This window comes from Wasmannia auropunctata, unplaced genomic scaffold, assembly GCF_000956235.1.
Source record: "Wasmannia auropunctata unplaced genomic scaffold, wasmannia.A_1.0 LD335047.1, whole genome shotgun sequence".
Taxonomy (NCBI): Eukaryota; Metazoa; Arthropoda; class Insecta; order Hymenoptera; family Formicidae; genus Wasmannia; species Wasmannia auropunctata.
In genome coordinates, this window is record NW_012027843.1 from 1064460 (window position 1) to 1084171 (window position 19712).

Genomic DNA, 19712 nt, shown 5'->3' on the forward strand with positions numbered 1-19712 from the left:
GATCACGTCGACCCTTTCCCGATCGTGAGATCCTGGCATTCCCGTATGCACCATTAATGATTAATCCCCTACTATGTCTCTCTTTTTATTTCTTTGTACGGGCGCCGCCACCGCCGTCGCGTAATTGCGCTCTTCGGGTGGGAACTGACATTTCTTGTGTCGCGATAGAGAAGAATGTCACGGGAGTAAACTCAGCCAACTAATCTACTCGTGATCGCGTCTACGTCCATTCATGGCACTGTCACCTTTAGGTATACCGCGCCGTACAATATTTCTGTCTTTGGTGCGAGAACTTATAACACTGATACAGTTCTTCGACGGTTTTTTTTTTACTCTCTTCTCTATATACATTCAAGAAGAATTTTTCTTTCTTTCAGAGCATTCATATTTTCAATTTTTTAATTCTTTGCGTAGCATTCCATTTTTATTTTGTTTGTCACAATTTATCAAATTTCTAATTATTTTTCATCTCTAAATTATTGTAGAGAAATCGTAGTATTTATGAAAGCAAAAAATATAATTTCTTGAGATAATTTATTAAGTACATACGTCGGTGCAACGGCAATAAAAACAGGAAATGAGAATCAGTACGTGGCGGAAAGGTAAAAATAATTCGTTATACGAACAAGCACAACGACTTCTTACCTGCAGCACCGATTACACGTATCAACGAACGTGCATTCTCATGCGTGTATAAATCTATATGCGAGCATGCAGATACTCGATAAACCTTTCGTGGAATGAGGAATTATCACGGCCTACAAACGCCGAGAGATCTGCGTTCGGGGGCTTGGTCGGGGAAAGAAAATATAGGATAGGCGTATGTTTAACGGAGCGAAGCGTCTTTATTGTTAGTCTCGTGTACATACAAATCTATAAGGGCATCAGTCTTCGTGCTCGGAGAGGAAAGAAAGAGAGCGCACTCTCCGAGGCCGGTGAAACTTTTCACGAGGTAGCGCGTCAAGGCCGGTGAAACTTTGAATGAGGTATGATAATCGGATATAAGCGGATGCCGGTGCTCTCCTGGATGCACTTCGCACTGCCGTTACGATTATGCGATTACGGGATCACCGGGATAACATACTGCCCCTCGCAATCCAAGCAATGCTACAATTAAATAACGAACGCTTAAAATCGTTGGCAATTGCTAATTATTCGGCAAGAATTATGTGAGACTTGTAGATTTGTATAAGACAAAAATAAATTCTCGAAAATATATATTTTAAATAAATTTTTAAAAAATGTTGTATTATCATCGAAATGACCATATAAAGAATATACGTATATTATTAAAATCAGCTATTTGAATACAGGCTTATCTTAGGAATTTCTCTTCAGTTTGTCGCAATGGAAAGCCTGTCGGCGCTTTTCTAAATAAAACCAGTTCAGTAACCTCTATAAAACTCATTAACGACACACAAATAATTTTAATACTGTATCAAATATTATTTTTATTTATTTTAAAATGTTAAATACGCACGATTAAAGTTGCTTATGCCGGATTAAATGTTACTAAAATTGTTAAACTGTTATTTTGAATACTGACAGCATTCAAAGCTATGTCACAAATACAAATGCATATAGTTGTACGTTCCCGTGCTGTACAACTTTTATATTAAAAACTGATATATCGAATTTTTTGATGAAAATAACTAAAGTGGCCATAAACTTTTGGCTGTTTCTTGTATTTACCTATTCTTGGTGAAACAACAACGTCGGTGTTAAATAGAGTTTTATTTTGCTGCTTTCGCGTAAACTGATATCACATGTTTAACATTCCACGCGCAAGCGATCGTTCGCTCTCACACATTTGTCTGCAAAATAAGTTAAGCATATGAAATGCATATTTCTTACGCACAAATTGTATCCCTTGACGCGGACAATTGTGGTGTCATTCGCGGAGGGAACTTTAATCCGAAAATCGCAATTGACTTAGGCGCACAAAGCGTAACGGCACGGTTCTCATCGCCATAAAAGAACGGAAAGTGCGCGGTGTATCCGCTTTTACTTAACAATCAGCACCATTGTCGCGACGTAACGAGGTTTAACTTAACGATTAACTAATGGCTAACGTGGCCCCCTTCGTTGTTTGGCACGAGCGGATAGCCTTCCGGTATGCCGCGAGAAATTAGTACGTGAAAAGTATCCGCGGACGCGCATTATAAACTAGGAAGGAAACTACTATACTATTAGCGTCAGCAGAATCGGCGATAGAAAGCTATTAAGATTTCCGGATTTGCGGCTCACGCTGAATTAACCCTGCAACGTACAACAATGCATGCTTGCATAATCACTGTGTTTTTCGCATTAGAGATTTTTAAGACGCGATTCGGCGACGATATAAATCACCAGCGCACCTCACACGCGGTTCAACGCAGTGCTTTCGTAACCAATAAAGCTGTGATACTTCGCTGGTGGAGTGTCGCTAATAAAAAAAGAATAGTACACTGCAGGGTTAACGTCCGATCCGCTCACGCCAAAGTGCCGGCCGTTCTATTTTTTGATTCGACAGGTGGGATTTTTCTTTATCGCAGATCAAGCGGAAAAGATCGTGGAAAAAGTACAGAGAAACGCAAAAATTTCCGGTAATCTAAACACAGTCGGTTCGAATAAAATTTTTCTAAAATTATTAAGAGAGATAATTGTACATGTATTTTGATTGCATCTCGAATCAGAACAAATATACTTTCTAAGGTGTCCCTGTGAAAATGACTATCTGTGAAAAAAGACTACCGAAAGAAGCTTTATGTCGCGAGGACAATGGCCGCGAGTCTTCGCACGTTTCATAGATCGGTGACGCAACTGGTAAGATTGGCGAACATTGTCCGACTTGTTCTACAATTTTCTTTTTTCTTTTTTTTTTCAAGGAAGTCCCACCGCGCTTCCCTGAAAACTGAGTTATAGTCCAGCATGGCATCTAACGTTATCTCTTCGCGGTATCCGATCATCTGCTCGCGATAATAACAAGAACAAAGGCAGGACGACGAATCAGGAAGCCGCCGCCTTGGTTCTCGATGACGAAAAGTCATTGTGTTAATCTCGCATAATTTCTTATCTCTTCTCCGTTGGAACCTTCTTCTTATCCGTCGCGTTTCGATCGTCTCTTGATTCAATCGACCCACGTTCCACGTAACGTTATATCATCTCGGATAATACTGGGAACCGTTGGCGATGCTGACACAACGGAGTCGTACGTCAGAAAAATATCAATCGTGGCACTTCGAGAAACGTTATTATATCTATATATTATATAAGCAACGTTGGTGATCGAGAATCCCTGCCGGGGAATCTTTATCTTTCCCCATGAGAAGCATAGAGCATTGATCTCTCGGTCGATATTCACGAGACCGTATCTATTCACTATTGTTCTTCCTTTCTCCGAACGTTGGAGTTTCATCCCGGGCGGAAAATTCACGATCAACGAAGATTGCTTAAGAGAACAATCGATAACAGGCGGCAGCTCGATCCGATGAGCGGTCTCGCTGTCGAGATCGTCGAATCGAACCGAGGCCGTTCAGCGTAGCGAAATCCCCAGCGTCGACGCGATATCGGATGATGAGCTCTTCGCGATAAAACGTGATGCTACAACGTGGCAAAGCGATGAACAACGACGGAACTGTTACGAAGCGCTCGTTGGGGGGGCTCTCGAGAGCCGCGTCCTGGACAGATCGGGCGGAAGCGGATCGTACGGCGTCGCGTTGAAGCCGACGTATCGATTGTTCTTCTTGTGGAGGAATCCGCCGGTGAACGGATCCGTCTTGTAATAAATCACCCGTCTAATGCCGAACGGATCGATATAACCGAAAGAGCCGACGTTGTTACCTTCGGGCTCCCTTTCCTCCTCGTGATACTGCCTCCTCAAGTAATACTGGAAACCGTTCGCCGTTGTGTGAGTGCCGTCGTACGGCGGCAAATCACCCGGGTCGTTTCGAGAAATGGGCAACTGATAGCTTGGCCGGATGGAGGAACCTCCGATAGCAGAATCGTAGGGAGCTTCGAGAATTTGAGTTGGCGGTCGAATTGCAGATCCGCGGTAGTACGCAACCTGTGGTCGATGAAAACCATCCAGACTCTGGAGTCCAGATGAAGGATAGCCTGACCGACTTGAATAATAATTGTTTCTCGAAATCGGTCGAGGTCGAATAGTCGTCGGAGTGTAATAACCGGAAGTGATGTCGTTGCCGGACAGCGGCACGACGGCGTTAGGATCTGGTCGCCTGTAACGAATAATTAAAAATTCTTATCAATTTTTATTGTTAATATTTTTAAAAAATTGATTTATAACTTATACATTTTAGTCTTTCTTTAACGAATTATTATAATACAATTGATTTTTTGATTTTTTGATCGCTCTTTACCTGAAAGGATTAGGCGGCCTTCTGGGTCTTGCCAAAACTCCAGTCTGCGCTGGAACCTTCTTTGTTTCCGCCACCGCGTCCTGAATAGGTCGATCCTTACCCACGTAAACCATTTTTGACCTGAAAGGATTCCGACGGATAAATTCGTCACTCGGTGCTTAATTAATTATTATTGGTTTCTAGCAATTTTAGTTTCGTATATTAATTTTATTCCTATATAGTCAGATTGCCTTAATATTCGGAATCCCTCGTGGTCTGCAATGTAATCCTTCAGTCGTAAATATCCGAGAGGGTCCAGCCAACCTTCGGTGCCAATTACCGTGCCATCGGCCAATCTCTTCTCTTTTCTGTATTGACCGTTTGATGTTTGAAAGCGAAAAAATCTCTCCGGGCCCTCATCGGTTTGAATGTGATACTGTGTATTGGGATTTAGGTTCCAGCCGCTTCTCTGGGCCTCGATCTCGTCTGCTGTCAGACATAGCGCCGAAACCTGCAATGTAAATCTACTTAAATCGTTTTTCCGTATCGCGTCAACCGTGTCGATAATTACTTAATATAATGTAAAAATATAATGTATAGTGTAAATATTATATCTGACAGTTATCTTACTTAAAATATCAGTTTTACGTATTTTATAAATGTTGAATCGATTAACATTACAACTATGTTATAAGTAAAAAGTGAAGAATCGATTAGATATTAAACTATGCATAGAGGATGAATTTGCTTCTTATTTTTCGTATTTTTTATCTTAAAATGTAATACATACATAAATTAGATTTACATTTCAGATATAAAATCTAAGAATAAAAATAGAAATTTCACTTGGAAAGGTTGCGTGAGAGAAATTGATTATATATAATGCATTATTATTACAAAATACATTTAATTTAACATAGCAATAGCCATCTCTCTTCATCGTAGAGCACGAAAGTCTGGCGTGCTGGTCAGCTGTCATCAGGAGTCAGTTACGATCAACAAGATATTTACGATCTACGAGCACGTACGCAAATTTCAAGTTGCCGGTCGATAGCAAGAACACGCCGTGACAAGGAACGTGACCAGCTACGTGGGGTGTTCCTCGGCAACCGATTAGTCAGCATCGTTTCTCGGACTACGAGGCCCGTCTCTTTTCTTCTTTGCGATCTACACGGCGGCTTGTAGGCGCGGCGTCGCATACTCCGCTCCGCCGGTCAGTCGTAATCACTCCATTTACGGCGTTACGACCTGAAGAGACGACGAACGTTCCGCTACGAGCATGGCTTTGAACCAGCCAAGCTCGAGACGACGTACCTTATTTCCCCGCGTATTTTTCGCAGCGATAGTATTTTGAGAGCTCTCGCTACTCTGCTCGTTTACGAGCATGTCTCACTATCGCGATGCAAAGATAGATATTAGTTTTGCAATCATTAAAAGCCGATTGCAATGTCTGAAATTCCCAGTTATATACCTACGAATTCAGGTTGTGGTTTTTGTGGGGAAAATCTCTGCTGCTTATTGCGTACATACACGCTTAAGAAACTACGCTTCATCTTGTTCATTTCTTTATCATTCTCATCTCGCAGACGTATTCAAAAGCAATTACATATACGCGGTAAAAAGAAATCTCCTTGCCAACTTTTTACGCACATTATGCGTGCAGCAATGACCTATGACTTGCGACCACAAGAAAAGATCGATGAATTATATTGTAATAAATGTGTCAATTAACAGTGTCAGTCGATCTTCTTAACTGTCCGTAATAACTTAACTTGCAATTTTGTAACAATGAAAATAGTAAACATTGCCTCGTATCACCACATCGTATTTATAATCTTATTTGTGCGCAATCGAGTTCACGCGTAAACGAGATTCTCATGTAAATGAAATCACACACTCTTCCTCGTCATCGTCATAAAAAAACCTCCGCAAGCTGGTCCGTGATTCACGATTACTCGCCCCCTTTGAAATGCATAGAAAGTCAATAAAAAAAAATATATATTGAAACACATAACGAATCCTCATTTACGGGGCGATATCCTGGAGCCTGTATTTGCCGTTTAGCCGGAATGTGTGTGTGTGTGTGTGTGTGTGTGTGTTACAATGTGCCACAATAATTCCGACCACGCGGGGAATGCGGTGCCTTCCATCGTGGTGTCTTTCATAGCGGGGTACCATTGCGCGCAAACACGGCGGTCACGTAAGAGATACTTATCCCTTCTATCGCGGATTTTGCGTGGGATTGACCAAGACCACGAGGTCCGCCTCTCGTCGGTCCATATTAAGAGATGCTGGACCGAGCGAGCGTAGGGCCGATGTATCGGCATTACGCAGCGGAAAATATTTCGTGAGATAATAACGTCTCTTGTAGAAACGGACAGAGTTTGCAGGATTAAAAAAAATGCGGATAAAAAGAAGCGAGGTGTCTTCGGTTAAATTTACGGATAAAAGTCTCCGCCCGGAAAGATCTGTAAATTTAAACATCCGGGTTCTTATCCAGGCGCCTCAGCACATAAAATATTGGAGTAGAAATAAGAAGGGATGCGCGAGACGCGAGAATATTTGTAGATGCGATACGTATGCTGGGGACAAGGGGGAGATTAAGTTTCCCTTAAGCGATATACTCAGCTCCACGAATTACTTAGCGAGTTTTGTTTTATGGGACACGACGTAGGGTCAAGGCACGCCACAGTTGACCTTGGACCTTCCCATGCACGTGCGCTTAATATCCATCACGTTGCTGCATCTCTTTAACCGGGAAGAATTCACACTCGGGATTGCTTCGGTATATCCTTGGAACTGGCTCACCGCGTGTTATCGCTGCGAGGCATTTTGACTTGAAAAATGGTCGCGTTGTGGGAGTCGGACTCAATGTTAGGTTGATATCCTTGAAACGAATCGACCACGCGGTTTTGTTTCTACATATGAAAGACATTCTGTTAAAATATCTAAGTATTTTCGATCTCCGTAAAGCTGACTATCTAACGTCCTATTTACGGACGTGAAACTCCTCAAAAGATAATACTTTGTCGGTTGATCTTACTGATTTTATCAGTCTACGCGATTGCGTGTCCGTGCGTGCCAAACGATTTTTTCTGCATTCCACACACACCCTGTGGAATTTGAGATATCGAATAGAGCAGATTAAAATACGCGTTGTATGTCCAATACACCCGTATATGTAGTTAGCCTGCAATTTAAACAACAAGAAAAATCATCGAAAGTAAACCCTGCGTATACTCTACATAATCTCATAAGAGTAATCTCATAAGAGATCTGCGCATACTCTGACATAATCCATATAGCTTATACGTAATGTAGGATGAAGGTTGTTTTTCTTTCTGACATTCGCAGCTCGTTCTTGTGCTACAGAAAAACACTGAATACTTTTCCTCCTTTTATGTCAAAATTATAGTGCTCACGAGCAAGTATTAATTACCTCCATTTTTTTCTTCAATGGCGTCAAAGCGGAAGATAAGAACTTCGTCGATGAAAGATATTGAAGCGTTGCTTTTAGCTTTGCAAATACAGGATCCCATAAAAAAATAACGCAAAATAATGTGTTATTCATGTACGTGTAACGTAATAATAATGTGTTATTCATTATCCCTTGCAGGAATTTTAAGCAGAGGTTAAAACCGGTCGTTTCTATAAACATTAATTAAAGTTAATTCAAGTTTAACTGATTTTCTCTCTTTCTTTCTCTCTTTCTCTCTCTGCCTTCTTCTAAATGTATGGAGACTCAACATGAGAGAGTAATTTAATATCTTAAGACGAGAGCAAAACGGGTACCGCTCGAACCTTACCGCAGCGAAAGAGTTATTTTGCGGATAATTGCGAACCCAAGTTGGGACCATAAACAATCGAGACAGGGAATAAATTGCGTTATGTATCAAGGACTATCAACACGAATTTCATTCACGTCGCACAATAGCGCGCAATTCTTGTAGGAGCTGCGGAATCCTGACGCGTCTATAACCGCGCCACGCATCAATTTTCCGTCCTCTCGAAGGAAAGCCGTCGTTTCGGCCGGCGGTTTTGCACGAGGTCGTCCAAGCCGCGCGATTAACTCGCTAAATTATCATTGCACCGTCCATTGTCCGCCGGCCGACTCCCGTCGGTCACGGTGATTTCACCTTTACACAGAAGCCGCCGCGGCTCCTTTCGCTCGCTTCCGCCGTTCTCCATCCTCTCGCGCGATCTCCTCTCTCATTAAAAAACACCCACGCTCCGCGCGTTTCCCACGTGCCCGATCACGTGATATAATCTGGGGTTATAATGAAATCGCGCGCCCGCCGGGAAATTGGCGACATTGGTAGCTAATGGTAGCCGACAATGAATTCGGTGCTTGCAGGAGAAGGATATTGCTATACGCTAATTGCGGACGTAATTAGCTGGTAGGCAGAAGAAATTAACGAGATCCTCGGTCGATCGCTCTTGAGATTCATTTTAATTGGATAATCTCAATTAGATAATTAAGTTGGCACTGACACGTTTCTATCGCTTAATTAATCGTGTAAATTTTCGAAATTTAGTATACACGATGCTATATGTAGCAGAGCGTGAATAACACAAGAATGCATAAAATGTGGCATGCATTTAAATTAGACTTGTAACAAAATTAAGATGAATGATGGCTAATTAGGTAACAAAACGCTATAATTTGCATCTTGCACTTTTTATTTTTTATCTATTAATCTGCAGTTAATCAGCAATATCATTAATAAAGAGTTAAGAATAAAAGTTATTTCATGTTTGCAAAGAGAATTACTGAATTATTTTTTAAATATCTTTTTTTCGTTTATTTAATATCATTTGAAATTATACTTTATTTCGTGGTACCCGTATTATCGCCTGCAAGAATCTTTTGTATCTCTAAGGCATGCCTCGGGATTGTAGCATACCGCACGCGAAGACTGGCATCATCATCGGTGGCATCTTGCGGTGATCCAACCACACGTCGCATACAATCGTGACATTACGGATCATAATTGCAGATAGTGTCGCATGAAGAAGATATGTACGTGACAAATGCGCGATCTCGTTTGCGATCTCACTTAGGTATTCGAGGAGCGTCGGCGTTTCGTGAGCGTACGTCGCGGCCTTCGCACGAACGCGCGCTATAATTGATATTCGGAGTGCGCGATATTAATTACCTTCGCGTAGCTACGTCCCGGTATTTATCGACACGAGGATCGTATATCCCCAATTCTTTTCAAACGCAAATGCCTCGTTTACCGGATACTTCCCTTTCGATTTAGTAACTCATTGTGCACGCAGAGTTGGTAGCATGTATTTTAAACTGCGACTTTGATATCCGAAGTTGTTTCATGTTACTATTTTACTTTCACATCATTTCTTCTCGATATTTACATTCAGCGCTTGAAGATCGGTACGTGCTCCTAACTCTATTCAAACACAAAGACATTTTCAAATATTCATTTTATTTCTCGTGATTACATGAAGTTAAAAACTTTAAACTTCGATTCTTTTATAATTATATTCTCCTTTAATTATTCACCTTATTTAAATAACAATGATATGTTGAATATTAACTTATCTCAATCATACGGTATTGTAAAATACGCTATAAAATAAGTAATAATTAACAGCAATGAGGACACATGTCAGAATAAATTCTTTTTATGACTATTACGTTAGGAAAATATCATTATATCAATTAAAACAATTTTTTTATCATGCTAATTATATGTAATTGATATCTAAGATCTTATTTTCTCACAGCTTTTTAATTAATATCTATGTACAACAAAAATTGTAAGGAAAATCCATTCTTATTCCTTGACTTAACTTATTTTTTCACTTTCCTTGGTTTAAAAAGTAGTCATTACGTTTTATTCCCAGAAAATTCAATAGCTCTCCTAAGTAGGCTAATATTAACAATGCATGTTTTGCGTCTTACTATTATTTAGATATTGCTCGTTCTTTTAAAATTCTTGTATTAAACGAATAATACGAGACCCGACTAAGACTTGATAGCCACGTTTAACGCTAAATGTGCGATAATGATTCAGTTTACTGCAGTCTATTGAGTTTACAGTTGAACTTTGTCAAATTACTCTGGAAACAGAGCTGATCCCGTTGATTGACGTGAATCTGGGCTGCATTGATAGTCACGCACGCATTTTTATATTACCTGATGGCACGATTGGGAGAAAGAAGAGAGAAAGAGAGAGAAAGAGGACATCCTCCTCTGTTACACTTCTATCCACGCGATCTTCACGGTACCGCGCGTTCGTGCATCGAACTCTCCCTGAGTAGGAATAAGCGTCCGGTGCCTCTTTCACGAGTGCATCCTCGGCGTCGGCTTTCTTTCACGCCTTCCACAAATCATGCCGGTGTCAGTTTCGATCGAGCGATGACGTGAATATATGCGTGACAGATTGTATTCGACGAGCGTACGGAACAATCAGCGATTTTACCGGCACGCAAATGCAGTTACGCAAATCATCTCGAGCCATCACCGTTAAATATATGCAAAGTATCATACACTCCTTTGACAGTCGTAAACACTCGAAGGTGTTCGGTTCGTAACAATTTAAAGCTGTAACTGTTGCATGTAAAAAAATGTATAGGTTTAAGCAATTTCATAAATTATCGTAAAACTGCACCGAAATCGCGCGTCCGACAATTTTCAAATTAAATTCTTCAAAATCTGCCAGACAATTTGTTTCAGTCTTATTATTTTGTAGATTTTAATATAGTTTTATCAGTATCTATATCTCTAACAATCGTGCATAAATTCTTTCTATTTGCATTCTCATTAAATCAATGGAATTTATATTTATTGTATCAGATAGCAATCTTCTTGCGCGAACGTCCAGTTTCATTACCAATGTCAATGCTGCTTTGTAAAGTTCATCATTACAATCAATGAAAATAGCGGGATTACGTAACGTAGCTGTTTCGCCGATTCATTTGCCAGTTACTATTGGAAGTCTTGAGAGTCCGTAATCACCAGTTCGCGAGACTGGCGTTTTACTCAATCGAGGATCTTGAAGTGACATCGACGTGGAGTACCAATGTCAATGTCAATTAACTCGTATACTCGCATATCTATGGAAAAGTCAATAATCGCTTTCGGAAACATTTTTATCAATATCTATGTCAATGTTGAATTTGCCTTGATTAATTGCTGACTTAATTCACTTACTGACGTAACCTAGGCGCGCGCGCGCGCGCGCGCGAGTGGGTACGAGCAAGCAGTGCGTGCAAAAACTGACTCGCGGTATCAGATTAATCTCCCCTTAAGTATTTTTTCGTTAAATGTGCTGTGTTATATTAATATATTAAATTAGTCGTGATTCTGTATATGTATTGCATATTCATAAATCCTACCGTCAAGATATTCAGGCAAAGACACATTCGCAAAATCATGGTCACGCTGGTGCTTCGTGAGGTTGCAATACGCGTTCCTCGAGTTTTCCTCTTCGTCGTTTTTGCAGCGATCGCCGAGCCGAAACGTTCCCTTACTTCTCAAGCAAAAGTTGTCTATTTGCATACATTACATTTTCCACTGCGATAACTGCACGAAGAAATTTCTCGATCAAAGTAATCGAAACCTAGAATTCACATATAGATATCTTCTTAATTGTGATACTAATAACAAAACGATGCAAATCTAATTTCCATAGAAAAAAGGCGTGCAAGATTGCGACATTATAAAAATTCGCGAACGTCGAGAGGAAGAACGGAAGAGAGAGAGAGAGAGAGAGAGAGAGAGAGAAAAAGAGAAAGAGAGAAAATCACCCACTTTCGCGAACCGGAAGAAGAGAAACGGAAGAAGACAGCGTCGACGCAGTCATCGGCTGCGTCGATGTCGTCGAGGCGGACCGAGAGGACGCGATACTGTGACTGAGAACCGACGGTGTCCCTGCATTTCCAGATCCGCCGTATACGACGGATCTACGCTCCTTCCCTCGCGACCATCCCCCTCCGTAAGAAACCGCGAGACGGTTTTTCCCGGCGACCGAGACCGCGCCCGCCCACCATCGCGAGTACTCCACATTCGCGTGACGCGTGTTCCTGAACGGGCTTAGAATTATTAGCTTGTGGCACGCGTAATCGTTGCACGCGCCACACGTGATCTCGCGGCGATCTTGTCCGATGACGTAAAGGGGTAGCGACTCGGTCCATATAAGACCAGAACATCTTCTGCCAGATATCTCTACGATTTGTCACAAGGAAAACCTTTGTGTAATTAATTCTCCGAAAAAAGACTTTTCTTTAAGTTACTAAAATTTATTAATTTTTATAGTATAGTTTAAATTTTTTTTTATATCACAGTTACAAAAGCTTTGATAGTGAAAATTAATTTGAGAAAATAGAAAAATATATCGGAATAATATTTCTTTCACTTTACGTATCTTTTATTTGTTAACAATGTATTATTAAAAGATGCACATTGGACTTGGTCATGCATTTTTAATTCGTCTCGCATGATTGATAATTGTTTATATACCCATAGATAATCGTCAGTCATAAATGGCACACGATCTTTGAGAGCACATTGAGGAAGCTATAAACGGTAGAAAATTGCATTGTGAGAGTCATAACTGTCTTCGAGCAATACGAAAGATCGAGGTCTCGTAAGATAGAATTCAGGATGTATATCTATGGAAAACCGTCACACCTTAATACATAATTGATACTCACGATACAGGTAGCGTATCTCTTAAGATGTATAGATAATATTTTAAAACATTGTTGTGAATCTGACTGTGAATTTGACTGAGATTTATCTTGAACAATTAAATTTTGAAAAGGCAATTCAGAGAGCAGAATATTTTCAATTCCAAAATATCATAAAAAATGCACATATGCATTACGTGATATTTTCTATTATCTTAATACATATAAACGATAATATGCAGTGTTGTAAGATTCACTTATAAATCGCAAATAATTATATCCTTTTTATGAATATAATCAATCCTAATTACACCAATTACAACTCAAGGATATTATCCAGGATGTGTCAATCAAGAAGATACTTTACATGCATTTTCCAATTATCGATTAAATTACGCGTTGTACACAGATTTTTAGAATCAATCTGCATATTCTTTTTTATTCAAAAAATCGAAAGAAATCCAATGTGTGCCACTTTTATTAACATTGCGTTAGATTCCCACAACATGCATCCTTGATACAGCGTTCCCAGGACCTCGACGGACAGTATAGCCGGAAGAAACGTTGTAACTTTATGTCATCTCGCACATTTGCGTCATCTTCGGGTCAGGTAATCACCATTCCGTAATCATCGTTCGCATTACCCATAATCATAACTGTCGAAACGGACGCCGCTAACCTGACATTCCTTTTAGTCACCGGAAGAATTTGTCATTTGCGTAAAAAATTGCCTCGTCTCTAATCTCGCGTCGCTAGCTTGACACACATTGACAAATGGTGACGTACGTGTCGCCACATGTGCGCATCTCTACTTCGTAGAAATAATATGCATAAGACAGAGAATAGCAGAATCATGTTTTCAATTCGTATTTTTCTATTTTGAAATGGATGACACAGAGAACGATTTAATAAAGTTTTTAATCAAACACATCGGGAAGCTATATATATGACATGCAATAACGTAAATATTTTCATCTATAAATAAACGTGATTTCATTGGTTAATAATTATTCGATGATTCTGTAACAGTTAATAATTTTATTTTCAAGTTTTAATGGTACATGTACTTTTCTGGAACAAAAAATTGAAAGGTCCTTTATCGAAAAAACAGGCCTTGTTTCTGCGTATATACTTATACTGATCATACTTGTAAATTCAGCTCCGTTGTAACGACATGCTTTTTCAGCTAATGAATATCAAACGGATCGTTCGGTCGAGAAAGCGTATAGCTTACAAAAACAGCTGTAAAGCGTTTTTTGCCGGCGATGTGTAGAAGCAGACGTTATCGCGGTGCGCGGACGCGGGCCGCGGGCGAGGGAGTCGCGCGCGATAGAGAGGTAAATGAAGTAAATGAAATTCTGTCTACGAAGTTAACGTCTCCTCGAGAGTATCGCCGCGATCAGGATAAGTAATTTCCAGCGCAGCGTGAAATCCGGTTTTGCTGCGGAGGCTCCGTTTCCTCGCGTTACAGTGAACGATATCGCGTTTCCACGGGTAGAGATGCGGACAACGAGAAATAAACAGCATCCAACGCTCCACGGGTGACGCCTTCGACGTTCGTTACATTTATAATTTCATAAATATCGTGTGAAATCGAAAGTGCAGAGATATCTCGCGCGTCGTGAAAGCTCTAAAGTAGTCAAGTAGAAGTGTGTAGGATGTGCAAAGATGTAATACACAAGAGAAATAATTGTTACGTCAGTAAAATCTTGCATCGTTTTATCATAAATCGTACAACTCTATTAATTCATTATATAATGTTGTAAAACAGCGAAAGAAATCACTCGGAATGCAAAAGAAGATTTTAATAAGGTAACTCCACTTTTAATTCGCAGCGGATTGGAAGAATACCAAGGGAACGTCATTGAGCACGTTTCCCTCTTTCATCGCTGGCGAATCGAAAACTGTGCTTAGGTTGCTTTTATATCCTATCACTTCTTCCTACTTTTAAAAACGTCGTGCTGGTAGGACAGAGCCGTCGAGAGCGGCGACAAGATTCGCTCTCGTGATTGTCCGAGGCGCGTGGGAGTGTACCTCATTCGCGTCCCTTCGGAACAAAGACATAAAGAGAGTGACTGGTCTTTTGACCAGAGCCTTTCCTTACGTCAGACAGTACGTGAATTATTTTACGCGAACATTTTTATGGATAATTCCAAAGTTGAAAAAAATCATGATTAATTATTTGTAGACACATGGCTTTTATATATTTCCATTAAATAAAATCGACTTATAATTTAAAAAAAGAACTGAGCTTTTTAACGCTCATGGCATTACTAATAATAATCTTTTTATCTACAATTTCAATCGGACTATGATAGAAGTGAGATATCAAGTAAGATATTAACATAAAAAATCAAGAAATCTTGAAAAGAATGACTTTGAATAAATTTGCGAAAAAGAGAAATCGATTAAAAATGTTTATCGATAAAGTGAATTGTCCGCGATATCGAGATCATCTGTCATGCCCGCGGAATACACGACGGACGAACTCGACTCGGCCCCGCGTTCTGCCTTCCATCTGACGCTCGAGCGAGCCTTACCGCGTATTTTCTCCTTCGCTTGCCGCGCTTACGACGCGGCGCTTTCACTTTTACGAGAGGAGAGCAGAGGCGGCGCGGCGTGCCGAGTGGATAGGCGCCGCACGTCGTCGCGTCGTGTCGCATGCATGTGCGTGTACGTGTGCGTGTGCGATAGTCGATTTTGATAGCGAAATTTTGGAAGCTTGTTCTGATGATTCGCGAAATCAGTGCCATAACATGTACATGTATGGCATTGATTGCGAAAGCACTTTCTTTGTAATAGATTCGTATGGAGAGATTAATTAAGATGACACTATAGTACAAAGTCTGTTTTTTATTCATATTTAAAAAATTATAATAGAGTCCTGCATTATGTCTTAACAAATATATTGTGTAATCAATATTTTCTTATACATTAAATATTAAAATTATTTCGAACTCACTTCATCGACAAACTGTTTTCTAGTTGGAAATCAAATCGATCTCTCTTTATCACAAATTTGTTCAAAAAAAGTTATTTTTTTCGGGATTTTTTATTTTTACGTTAATATTTTGATACCTCAATCAATTTGTCCTACTTTTCTACTCTCGAAACATATCTCGTTAAGCAATATTCCTAAGAAAATATCGATTTTCTCACGAAAATATTAATTTTCTATCGTATTCCCCATGCGCAATGCAAACAAGTATTAATGTAATAAACAAACTGACAAATGAGAATCGCATGTTTAATAATTAAGAAGATCGCGTATCGCACACGCGATACTCACGGGGTGCGAAGCGCGCGATGGAGAAGAAAAGAGAAGCGCGTACAAACGAACAGTTTTACACTCCCGCACGCGATGCAATGATTCGCACAAAGGAACGTCGTCGTCGTCGTCGTGAAATTAAGTTCTCACGGTCGGCACATGCAGACTTACGCTCCGGGAAATTGATAGAATCACGTACTCGTAATCCCGATGCGTATGAATGATACTGTCTGACATTGCGCTGTATCCGCCAGTCGACGCCTCCCATATTACTATAAGCATATCGTTTCCTTGTTTTGTCTCTTGTTTCGTTTATCTTATCGTGCTAAACATCGTTATTATGTACAGACGGGAAATTCTTAATATTCTAATATCATAAAGATACTTGAATTGACGTTTTTATTCGGCATTAATAATCAAGCGTTTTAGCACGCTGGTAACGAGGCACTCGCACGCACGATTCTCATAAATTGACGCTGTTTATTTCTTATTAGGTAATAATTATTACGGCTATAAATAAAGATAATGCAGCTTAAAAATGGAAATAATTAAATAGATAATTACATATGTATGTTATAAATATTAATTAAATATTTTGCATTTATTTTTGAATATTGCTAAATTACTATTACTTGCTAATAATTAATTAATTTCAATCTGATATAATGATTTAAGCTTATTGAATGCCAGTAATAATGTTTCTCTTTTGTCAAAATAAAATATAAAAAACGTATTATATATGAAACATATAAAAAACATAAAGACAAAGATTTTTGACAATATCAATTATTATAAAAATAAATATATATTGACAGTCATGTTTTTAAAACAAAACATTTAATTTACCAAAAAGTTGCGTGTTGTAGTGATAGATTTTAAAAAACGCAATTTAAAAAAGAAATATTGCACTGTTGAACCAACACGACATCAATGCAAAAATAAAAAGTCCTAAAAGATATGTTGTCATCCAGGTGGAAAATGATATTAGTCAGACTTTCAAAAGCACATTCAAGTCACATTGTCGATGGCAGATTTGCAGCTAGCGAGGAAAGCAGAACTCACCACAAGCGACAGGACGGAGGCGAGTCCCCGTCGCATTCTAGCCGGGAGATTTCAACGACGGAGGCAGAAAGACGGACCGGGGATTCAATCGAGCTCCAAATTTCGCGCGAGTACGGGTGCTCGCGGGCAGTCTCGTCGCGCTTAATCGTGCCCGATTACTGATCGAAACGAAGCCTACCAAGTCAAAGCAGGATCGCACTTACGGCCTACACGTAAAGTGAGCCCAAGGCTCCGTAGTTGGTAGGGCAGACCGAGACCCACGCAATTTTCCTTTACGGTTCGATCGTGTCTCGGACACCGACGATTTCGATAGATAAACAATCGAACGCTGATTGGGCGTCCAGTATTTATTTATTCCCTAAATATGCGCATAATGATTACGAAATTGCAATGTAATCTGAATTTTGCGCGGTGTTCTCTGAATAACTGCTGAATATTATATTTGACACCTGAGTTTTCGAGGTAACGCTGATGTAACTAATGATACGAGCGATCAGCAATTCAAAAGAATCTGCACAATAGAAATTGTTTCATATGTGATACGTAAAGTGATATATGTATTTCGTCTTTCTTCAGAGTATCTTAACATAATTTTTTAAAAATTGATTCACATGTTATAAATGAAACAGTATAGTCGCAGCATTTGCATTACCATCGAAATTATTAGATAAATTTATTTATATTATAATATTTAAATTTTTGTTTAAACAAATAATATAATTTTTAGTTGTTATTTATTTATATTAAAATAGCAATAATAGGAATTTTGTGAGTAGGTAAGCGAAATTATAGATACACGCATATTTCCCTATTGTATTTTCGATAATAGTGAAGCGTTATGCAGAATGTCTCACAAAATTGCAAGCTAGTAGAGAATTTTCCCATAGCAAATTTTGAATTCCAACATCACATCGCACCACAATGAACACGATTTCCATTTAAACGCGATTCTTTGTCTCGCATTTTGCACCGATTTCAAAGTGTGAAATCGCATTGAAACTTAAAATCGCATTCAATCGACTTTGATCAAGAACCCAGGAATACATTCTCAGTGTCTGAATAGATACTGCTAACGTCAACGTGAAATTTTACGAAACGCCGGAAATATTTCTTGCACATGTAGAAATTGCAGAGCGGGAAAATGCAACATAATGATCACCTTCGTGATCACTCTACGTGAACGCGAGGCGAACATTACTAAACATGTGTCTTTAAGCGCCAATCGATGACCATGGCTGGAATATTTTCAAGAATCAAGGATATATATTTTAAGATTCCCCGCTGTGTGACTCGGTTATTAGTTGAATCGATGACCAATGAAAAAGAAAAGATAGAAAAAAATGAAAAATCTACTGTTAAAGACAACATACCTTTTTTCATTGTGAATATTTTCGAGGGGCTATTGGTTTTTCTTTATTTCACAAATTTTTTGACTTCAGAAAACTTTAGAATCAACTGAGAATATTGCGCCATTATCTGATGTACTGCAAAACTCTAAAAAGAAAGGTGTTAGAAATGCGAATAGCGTAGAGACACTCCATTATCGTCTTCTTCGATCGCGCGTGTAAGAATGTTGCTAAATTACCGCGAATAACTGTGGGAATTCAGTAATTTCGGTGGTAATTTATGCAAGTGGACTCGTACTGAGACTGTTATGGCTGGATAGCGAAATATGGTAAACCGCCTACCTGTCGGATGAAACTAGATCTGGCATGCCTTCTTGCGACGAACGCTCGCGACACATGACGTAATTGCTGAACTTAAAATTTCGCACCGTTACCATGCAAAATACTATACCAGATGAAATAACGTGGGCGCGTCAATTTTGTATTGTCCCTCGAAGACGCCTGCATATCCTTGTCGCCGGACATTCACCCGAGATCGTTGACCAGAGATGACAAAATCATCGAATATTTAAAAAAAATCTCAATTGAAAACATTTATTTTTTATTATGTATAAACGACATTCAACGGAAACTTTTAATCGATTCTTATAAGATTTAAATAGTAAAGATTTAAATATTAAATAACACTATAAGTTATAAATAAAATACTAAAAGTCCGTAGATTTTATATACTTGTATTTACTTATTTTATTTCTATGTGTAACGTGGTAATAACACGGTAAATTAATCCTAATAAATTTTTTCTACGTAATGTTAATTAAATTCCCTTGCTAGAAACAATTCTCCTGTGATATCTAAAAACTTACTTTTCTTTTCGGTGGGAACGCTAGTATATAAGTAGTATGAAAGGCCATCAATTGCCATTTTAATCTCACACAAAAAGATCCGTTTAAAATATTCTCATTCAATAAGCCAATCATTACAACATTCATTCCACAAAAAGCTATCGCCCGCTCGACTGAACGCAACCACGGCGCAACCTCTTCG

The 19712-nt window shown here is 39.2% G+C and overlaps 1 protein-coding gene and 1 long non-coding RNA gene across 5 annotated transcripts; one reads left to right on the forward strand and one right to left on the reverse strand.

Annotated features, from left to right (window-relative positions):
• Positions 1-825: 825 nt before the first annotated feature.
• On the reverse strand, positions 826-17461 carry LOC105457813. Of its 2 annotated transcripts, none has more exons than XM_011702695.1 (4): positions 17320-17461; positions 4589-4848; positions 4359-4478; positions 826-4217 (listed from the first exon to the last, which is right to left on the reverse strand). In XM_011702695.1, the coding sequence occupies exons 1-4, from the start codon at positions 17353-17355 to the stop codon at positions 3620-3622; spliced, it is 1014 nt and encodes a 337-aa protein (XP_011700997.1). In that variant the 5' UTR covers positions 17356-17461; the 3' UTR covers positions 826-3619. The 2 variants fall into 2 exon arrangements, with proteins under 2 accessions (XP_011700997.1, XP_011700996.1); XM_011702694.1 differs by lacking the exon at positions 17320-17461 and adding an exon at positions 11697-11779.
• On the forward strand, positions 12472-17313 carry LOC105457812. 3 transcript variants are annotated; one of them, XR_975457.1, is made up of 4 exons: positions 12472-12554; positions 12826-13020; positions 13485-13599; positions 14825-15463. It is a non-coding gene; the product is annotated as an uncharacterized LOC105457812 (long non-coding RNA). The 3 variants fall into 3 exon arrangements; XR_975456.1 differs by lacking the exon at positions 14825-15463 and adding an exon at positions 17229-17313 and having other exon boundaries at positions 12472-13020; XR_975455.1 differs by having other exon boundaries at positions 12472-13020; positions 14825-15475.
• Positions 17462-19712: the final 2251 nt, after the last annotated feature.

Excerpts from the sequence above, each read along its gene's own strand:
- LOC105457813 (XM_011702694.1), bottom strand. The coding sequence starts at position 11,735 with ATGATTTTGCGAATGTGTCTTTGCCTGAATATCTTGACG. Across the intron at positions 4,479-4,588 it reads GAGGGATTCCGAATATTAAG|GTCAAAAATGGTTTACGTGG; the intron begins GCAATCTGACTA and ends GAATCCTTTCAG. Across the intron at positions 4,218-4,358 it reads AGGCCGCCTAATCCTTTCAG|GCGACCAGATCCTAACGCCG; the intron begins GTAAAGAGCGAT and ends TATTCGTTACAG.